The 8,955-nt window shown below is 38.1% G+C and overlaps 1 protein-coding gene across 1 annotated transcript; it reads left to right on the top strand.

The window, feature by feature from the left end:
• The first annotated feature begins 414 nt into the window (after window positions 1–414).
• GLO1 (glyoxalase I) lies at window positions 415–6,122 on the top strand. The gene is made up of 6 exons (XM_042825418.1): window positions 415–521; window positions 1,004–1,086; window positions 1,728–1,868; window positions 2,656–2,723; window positions 3,797–3,886; window positions 5,002–6,122. The coding sequence occupies exons 1-6, from the start codon at window positions 450–452 to the stop codon at window positions 5,088–5,090; spliced, it is 543 nt and encodes a 180-aa protein (XP_042681352.1). The 5' UTR covers window positions 415–449; the 3' UTR covers window positions 5,091–6,122.
• Window positions 6,123–8,955: the final 2,833 nt, after the last annotated feature.

Raw genomic sequence — 8,955 nt, 5'->3', positions numbered from 1 at the left:
GCTCGCGCGGGGCTCGGCTCTGCTCGCGCGGGGCTCGGCTCTGCTCGGACGAAGATGGTGTAAAGCGGAGGGGCAGCTGTCTGCCACGTCCCGTCCCCCTTTTCTCAACAGAAATTTTATTATTGTTATTATTAATGATATTAATAATAATGATAGCAATAATATTTTGCTGAGTATTCAAGACAGATGGAAACTAACATCTCTAATCCCCCAAAGGAATAAACCACCCGTTAGGTGTGTTTTTATACTTATGGAGTGAAAGTAAAACACCGGGCTATGAAAACGCCGAAAGTGGTGTCAGCTGGAAAGAAGTGCTAAACAAATCAGCGTTTCATTTGAGCGCCTACAGGCTGCTCAGATGCGCAGGTCACGTTGCGCGCACCCGAGCAACTATGGGGCGGAGCACCACCTTTGTACTGCCCTCTCCTCCCATCTCCTCTGCGCCCAACATGGCGGAACCGAGCGGCTTGAGCGATGAGGCTGCCTATGGCGCCTGCTCGGAGCCGGATCCCAGCACGAAGGTGGGCTTGGTGGGGGCGAGCAGGGCGCTATTAGGCTGCGGGTGGCGGAGGCCGTGGTGGTACTGCCAGCATCCCCGCCCCTTTGGCGTGCGGACGTGCGGTGACCGGTGGGGCGGCATGGGGGAGGCCGGCTCGGGTGGTAGTGGATCCTGCAGCTGCGATGGGGTACAGGTACCCAACACAGTGGTTATGGCACCAAGCTGCTGGTGTTCAAGAGGCATTTGGACGGTGCTCTCAGCCACGTGGTCTGATTTTTAGGTAGTGCTGCAGTTGGATTTGGTGATCCTTGTGGGTCTCTTCCAACTTGAAGTATTCTAAAATAAAATATGTTATTTACGTTGTATGTAGTACCGTATTCGTTACTTCTAGACTTGCTGGTTTTGATTTTCATTATTAACTGATATCTTTGTTGATGCACAGTTAAATTCCGTTTGATGTATAATAATGCTTTTTTTTTTTTTCTTCTTTTTTCGTTCTTCCAGGATTTTATATTTCAGCAGACAATGTTAAGAGTAAAGGATCCTAAGAAGTCACTGGATTTCTATACAAGAGTTCTTGGGATGACGTGAGTGGAAGCTGTATGCCACAGTAACTTTGGGTGTTTCTTCATTCTTATGAAAAGTATTTTTGTTCTGTTGATGTAGTTATACCTATCTGCTAATGCCAAGTTGGATAGCCTGCCAATCTCTGAGAACTTCACAGCGCATTGAATGCCTAAATTGCAAATGAATGAAAAGTGGCTTTGTCTAGAATTTTTTTTCTCTTCTTTTACATAGGTCATTAACTATCAGTGTACAACTTGTACAGCTTTTACCTCACTGATTCTACTCTCAAATGGTAACTTTTGTGATGCTTTTAAATGGGAATCGTTTCTGTAAACCTGGAACATAAATTATCTGTTTGCCCTTCCTGAGAAAATCTGTACAAGTAAAAAATGGCAGCTTCAGACTGGAGCCTTTGTTCTGGTTTTGCTGTTCATTTATTGATTGCCTATAAGCATCTGATTCTTCTAGCTTTTAGAGGCTTATAAAGTGTGCTGGAATGTTTCTGTTTGAGAATTCAAAATGTAGTATTTTAAGATGTGGATTGCAGTCAGAAAGATAAAAACCACAGCTGTAATTGTTCCACAGGGGAAACAACTTGTATTTTCAGGCTGTGTGGTTATTTTTTTTTAGTTACTGTTTCAAAATAATTTTTGCCATGTAGACTGCTTCAGAAATTTGACTTTCCTCCCATGAAGTTCTCACTGTTTTTCCTGGGTTATGAAAATAAAAATGATATCCCAGAAGATAAAGCTGAGAGAACACCTTGGACCTTCTCCAGAAAAGCTACACTTGAACTGACACAGTAAGTATTAATACAGTAGGAGATGACAACCACATCTAAGAGAAGTGGATGAGTTTACGTCTCATTGAATTGAAAAGAAACGCGGTAATTTCTGTGGAAGCATCTTTACTGTTATATAGTAAGTCTTAAAATAGGCTGAGATCTTAGATACTTGGCAAGTTTACTCTTTCTAGAGCTACTACAAGGTGAATAGTAGTATATAAGTATCAAATAGTGTTTGCTTATCTGGGTAGGAAAACAGTGGGATTGAGGCAAAAGTGATGCAGTTAGAACTTCTTTTGTATCCTCTGAAGTTGCCTCTAAAGCAGTGGGTTAAGTATTGCTTTTGATGGCTTATCAAAAGAGGTCAAAACACTTCATATGAATTGGACAATCTTGTTAATACTAATGATTATAATTAAGTGTGGAGATAGAGATATTCTCACAAATACCCTGCCACTGTGCTTAGCCACTTCACTGTTCTGCATCTAGATTAATATGTAAATTCACTCATGCACCACAGCCATCCTTGCAATCTGGATGAGATAGGAGCATTTCTCAGACTCATTCAAATGTGGAACATGAGTACTAGAGAAGGGTAGGAATTAGACTGAATTAGCCCTTATGTCTACTTTGAAGACTATTTCCAGGAGCTGTGTTAAAGGAAAGTTTTGATAGTTTAATGAATGTAGCCAACAACTGAAGTTCTATGGTTTTGAAAAGAAACAAATTGCCTTTCTGAGGAAGCTAAACACTAAGGAATTAATTTTGATGCTTTTCTTCAGTGTATAATAATTATTTCTTACAGCAACTGGGGCTCTGAGAATGATGAAAAGCAGTCCTATCATAATGGCAATTCAGATCCCCGAGGATTTGGTAGGTTTTTTGTTTAGTGCATGTTGTTCTTATGCATTGTTTTACTGTGCTTTGATTACAGTTACATGTATTACAGTTAGATGTATTAGGGAAAAATGGAGTTTCAGTTTTCTCTTTATAAGACATCTGTATGAAATCAATGCAAAGGTTAAGGTTTTATTTCATGGGGGATTTGTAAACTTTTAAAACTTGTATAGATGAAAAGACTTTTCTAGTAAGCTACTTAGAAGTGTAAGTGCTACCAGCTTCTTTATTTTACTTCTTCCAGCATGTATACATGGTATGCATCATGAAAATGGGTAAATAAAAAAATGTTTCAGAGTGAAGAACCACAATTACACTTGTTGTAAAGCTAATTTTTTAATTTAATTTAACACATTTTAATACTAACCACTCAGTGAAGTTCAATAATTGCTCTTGCATATTGATTATAATGATGTTCAGATTGATTTTTGAATTTGGATTTGTATTTTATAATGCACCAGTTACCAGTTTTGAGCTGGAAGGAGGATTTATCTGTAGTATCAAGGATAGCATTCAAGTGGCTCAACTTGATATTTTGAGTGCTTGTAAGGTCACTTGTATGTGAAATAAGTCTGGTACTGAATATAGCCACTTGACATATTAAATTGAAGTTACTTGTAAGTTCAGCATGGTGCTGCTGTTAGTATCTACAAATACAGCATTAATAATAAATGCCTTGTGCTGTTGAACTAAGCAAATTCAACAAAATCCTGTTATGTGGATGTGTCTCTGGAAAGGGAATATAGATAAAACAGTTTGAATAACTTAGCAGCAGTAGGAAGAAATAATCTTCTTATCCAAATAACATGATCTATTGTAACTGAAAAGTTCTGATTGTAAAATCATTATTAAAAAGCCAATTTTGTCAAGGAGGGTGTTGTTAAAATCTGGAATGCTCTTCTTTCTGTAAGAAATGATTTTCTTGAGTTTGTTATATCTCTTGTGTAAGCATGTGAACTTATTGCAGAAGATGAAATGCTGAGCAAACTTTTTTTCTCAAATGCATAGAAATACTTAGTGTATTTTACTGTTTTTACTCTGTTTCCCAGGGCACATTGGAATTGCTGTCCCTGATGTCAATAAAGCTTGTAAGAGGTTCGAAGAACTAGGAGTGAAATTTGTGAAGAAACCAGATGATGGTAAGTCTTAGCCAGTAATGCAAGTCTTTTTTTTTTTTTTTTTTTTTTTTTTTTCCAGTTGTTTGCTTTTAATACATTGTGCCTGGTAGATTTTTGTACTGGACAGCTCAGTGATGCGTTTCTATAGCTGTCACTCCTTAGGATGTGCTAGAACCTACTAACTGTGCTCCCTCTTACAAAATGCACGAAACTGACAATGTAGAATTGTCCTGTTTATAGAAGGGGGAAAAAAAAGCAAAAGCAGTTTTCAGTGTTAGGAATTTAAACTTGTGCAGCAAATGTCAAAGATGATGAGGTTTTGGATTTAATATCCATTGTTTGTGGGGCTGGATGAGAAAGTTCGTGGTATTTTTTTTTTTCCCCTGCATTAGTGAATCACAGCTGCTGTTCTCTCAGAAGTTTTTGTAACTAGAATGTAATAATAATTAACTTTTTTTTTTTTTTTTACAGTAGACAGGGTCATAGGGTAAGCAAAATGGAAACTGATTGGCTAACTCTTTAAGATAAAATGTTAAGCTGTGCTGTTGTGATTCACTGTTGAATACTTTAGGGCACCCTATTTTCGTGAAGAATATTTTTTCCAACTGTTTAAAACATTCCTGCACTGCACTTCTATCTGAAATAGTAATGCAAATGTGTACTGTAATCCAGATTGGGAGTGGGAAACAACCAAATAAAAACTAGTAGAGCACATAACTTTACTGTGTAGGCAAAAATGAACAGGGCTGAGGAACAAAGAACTTTAAAAGGCAGAACAGCTTAGCAAAACATGCCAAAACATCCTGGAACACAAAAATACGTTTCCAAAATTACGGGCTGAACACTTGCAGGGGTTAAAAAAAAAAAAATCAACAGAAGGTAAGATTTCATAATGACTTGAAATTGCAGCTTTATTAAGTATCAGATTAACAATCCAGCACACACACACACAAAGGCCTAGTTGTGATCAAACACTAATTTGGATGTTTTCAGAAGTAGCTGTCTAAAGTTGAATTAATACTCATACAAAAGGAAAAAAAAAAAAATTGAAAGTAACTGCATTTGATGTTAAGATTTATTCATATGCCCTACTTTTATCCTTGTGTTCATCGTTCCTTCTATTTTTTTCCTAATAGGTAAAATGAAAGGAATTGCATTTGTTCAGGATCCCGATGGCTACTGGATTGAAATTTTGAATCCTAACCATATGGTGACTCTCACTTAGATCTAAGTGAATACACTGTATAAAAGATACAAACTTCTAATTCCCTGGAGAAAATCTATAACAGTATTTGTGAAATTCTTGCTTAATGGAGAGGAATCAATTATGTTCAGATTTTCTTCTAAAATTAAAGTGAGGCTTCCCAACTGTTCTCCTGTGATGCCACTGCTATTTGCTTCCAGTTTGGAATCCTCACCCATCTTTTAAAGAGCACGAATATGTACTCTGCTCTTAAACAGACTGTACCAATATTTCACTAAACTCTCTAAGATGCATGACTAGAAGTTTACATCATCTCACACTACCTAGATTTAAACTAACAAAAAAAGATCCTGCATTATTGCTGATGAGCTTCACTGAGGAGCATATATAATGTATATTTTTTTCATTAAGTCAAAGGATATCCTGAAGGCTTTGTGCACTTCCCTGTTTATTAGAAATAAAATATCAGATTTCTTACCTGAGTAGCAGCATATTTGTGAAAGTCTTACTTACATTATGCCAAGCAAAATCCCTTATTGACCAGACTTAAAAAGCTTTGCCCGGAACAAGAAACTTTGGAGAGGCAGTAAATTAGTCCAGCAGGAAGAATTCAGTATTTAAACTTTTGGCTGCTGATTGCCAGACAACGTAATAGGTCTCATAGATTCTGACAGTGGCCCTTCTTGTCTCTTCCAACACTAGAGCTTGTTCATAATTTGTGTTTTGATGCAAGTCTGGGCTGTATTCCACTTACAGGCTCCGTACAATTCTGTTTCAGGAATGTAAGGAAAAAGAGCATCTAAAATAGCTTCCTACTAGTAGGCATTTTGATCTGCCCCTTCAAAGTCAGTGATGGTTACTGAAATTAAACTTGTATATTTGTATGAAGAGTTGCCAAGTTTTGGTTAACAAAACCAAAGCAAATTTTTCTCTGCACTGTTTATTGTGATTTTTCCTACTAGCACGTAACTCCTATTGAGTTCAGTTATGTGACTATTGGATAATGAAATGGCATTGCAATTCACTTTGAAATAAAGCACTGATGAAAAGTCATTTCTAAAGCAGTATGACATGTATCTTTGCTAATTCTTGAATCCTAGGTAAACAAAACACTGTTTTGATTCATGGATTATTTTTTTTTCCTTGGGAAGTAACCTGGTCATGCAGGATAAAATATTTTTTGGGAATCCAGTAGTGCAGATAACTTGATGAGCAGAATGCTTAATAATAATTTGCAGAGTTTTCATTAATTTGTTCAATAACTCCCTAGCTATGCAGTTAAAAGAGAAGTGTGGAAATTATTGAATTCATTTTCTACTGTGCTAATGTAGATAATAATGACAAATATTAAGTATAATATTAAATATTATTGTCCTGTCTCCTTGTCTGAAAAATCCTTAATTCTGTACACCTCAGCTTAACAGCAGACCTTTTAAATTCAGTACTCTTACAAAGCTCCATGTGAAGAATCATTAAAGTTGAAGCAAGATATTGTTTCCATTTGGAAATAAGTAAAATATGCTACATGTTTCCACTGAGCTTGTACAGGTGTGGAAATACAGAACGTGAAAATGAAAACAGTTACCCGATTAAAGCCCCCTACAGATGTACAAACAACCATGGATTTATTGAAAGGTAGAAACAGTGACTCAGAAGATCATCTGTTTTTGATTTATGAAGCAACTCATCATAAAAGCAACTAGATACTTCAAATTAAATTTTGAGTAATATTTTCTGTGTGGTCTCTACTTAAACATGTACTGTCCTGTAGGTACACCTTACAGGTGTAATGCATATACAGTTTTGACTTTCAATTTGTAACACCTTACTGTTTTCTGCAGCTAGCTCACGTTTGCATTCTGTGTGCCCTCCTGTATTTCAAGAATACCTAGCCTGTCCTCTATCTTGTCCCTGTGTAGTTGATGATTCCCTTGTATGCTAGGGAGATGATAGGGAGGATGTAGTTACAACTGTTTATAGCAAGATCTGAGAAACTGAGCAGTCTTAACAGTTGTCACTACACGATCTCAGCCAACTTCCTCTAGATGTGGCACTTCTGATGTTGTGCCCAATCCTAGGCAATCTACTTATTACTCAAAAAATTGATGGTGGTGTTCTTAAATGCTGGGTCAGCTTTATCCCAAGTTCGTTAAGCAGAATTAAGGATTTCAAGGCTTCTCAGTTTCTTGAACAAGTAAATAAGACCGATCCCTTTAGTGGACATTCAGCTTGGCTCAGGGTGACTCAGCCAAGGAAACCTCACCTTACTTTGAAAAAGACATACACGATATTTCATACTATCTTACAGCAGCTATTAAGAAAATTCTAAATTGAAGACTATTGTTGTATAGCTTTAGTGTGATATCTTTCAAGGTTAGGAGCTCCTTGGATGTGAGTTGAGCCAAGAAGGAGAGCTGTAGAAATGAGATGAGACAGAGCTCTTGTTTGCAGCTTATATATTTTTTCATTAATAAACTGTATCCCTTCTAATGCTCTTGTTCTGAAATAAGGAACTTAAAGTGAAGTAGAACTCAGCTGAAGCGCAAATGCTGACTGCAGAATCTTGCAGTAGATTGTGAGTAGAGATTACTTAGACTAATGCTAGTCTGAGTGAATTTGTCTGAAACTATTTGATAAATATAGATGCAACGTCTAAAGCTTTATAATAAATTTATTGGCAAGAAAAGTCTCAACGTTTTACAAGCATGTAAATTAATAAAGTAGTTTCATAGAAGGGGTTGGGTTGCAAGGGACCTCAAGGATCATCAAGCACCAACCGTCCTGCATGCAGAGCTGCCAGTCTCCATATCTAACACTATACCGGGCTGCCCAGGGCCCCATCCAACCTGGCCTGGAACACCTCCCTGTCCTCCAGGACAGGGCTTCCACAACCTCTGTGGGCAGCCTGTTTCTGCACCTCACCAATCTTTTGGTAAAGAACTTCCCCCTGATATCCAATCTAAGTCTTCCCTCCCTCAACATTATTTCTCCTTGTCCTGCCATCATTTACCCTTGTAAAGAGTTGAGCAGTTTGTATTTTATCTACATACAGTATTCTACTCAGATGTGTTTCATGACACTTCAAAGCACAGGTGTGACTGGAAACGCTATTGACACAATTATATGGAATCCAGTAATTAAGAGGAATAGTTCGTAAACTGCATGTTTGTATGTCTGAGGGTGTGTAGTTCAGTGGACAGCTACACAAGAAGCACTAGCCCCAACTGAATGTTCCCTGTTTAGTATTAATATGGGAGATCTTGTGAAATTTACAGTTTGTGTTGATTATAGCCAATCCTAATTTTGCATCTTCCAAGGTAATGCTTTTTTTTTTTTTTTTTTTTTTTTTTTTTTTTTTTTTCTTTTTTCTTCTTCCCTGCTAAATAAAGCACTGAGTTAAATGGCAGTAGTGCTTTTCCAGGTAGAGTAGAGACAAATTTGCATTCTCCTTTTAGACAGAAGTTCTGCTAATTTCAAGAAGCAGAACGTAGAATCACAGAACCATTAAGGTTGGAAAAGACCTCTCAGGCCATCTGGTCCAACCACCAGCCCCTGCCCACTGACCATGTCCGTCAGTGCCACAGCCACACGGCTCTCGAACACCTCCAGGGATGGTGACTGCACCACCTCCCTGTGCAGCTTGTGCCACTGCCTCACCGCGATGTGAGGACATACAAGCCGATTTGCAGGAGCCTGGCAGACACAAGTTGAGGAAAGGCAGCGTGTATTCAGAATTACGGCAGAAGAGAAAGAGGGGAATGTGAATAGCAGTTCGTATTTTAGGAGCTTTGCCGGAACGAATACCCCATTCCCGAGGCGCGCTGTAGTCTCGCTGCCGTCCATAGACCCGGCCCGCTGCGCTACGTCAGCACGCAGGAGGACGGCG

Source organism: Centrocercus urophasianus, unplaced genomic scaffold (assembly GCF_019232065.1).
Source record: "Centrocercus urophasianus isolate 14NV4802_14NV808 unplaced genomic scaffold, USGS_Curo_1.0 seq_10, whole genome shotgun sequence".
NCBI lineage: Eukaryota > Metazoa > Chordata > Aves > Galliformes > Phasianidae > Centrocercus > Centrocercus urophasianus.
Note: the sequence above shows the minus strand (reverse complement) of the source record. Positions and strands in the feature narration are given on the sequence as shown.

Excerpts from the sequence above, each read along its gene's own strand:
- GLO1 (XM_042825418.1), top strand. The coding sequence starts at position 450 with ATGGCGGAACCGAGCGGCTTGAGCGATGAGGCTGCCTATGGCGCCTGC. Across the intron at positions 1,087-1,727 it reads ACAAGAGTTCTTGGGATGAC|ACTGCTTCAGAAATTTGACT; the intron begins GTGAGTGGAAGC and ends TTTGCCATGTAG. Across the intron at positions 3,887-5,001 it reads TGTGAAGAAACCAGATGATG|GTAAAATGAAAGGAATTGCA; the intron begins GTAAGTCTTAGC and ends TTTTCCTAATAG.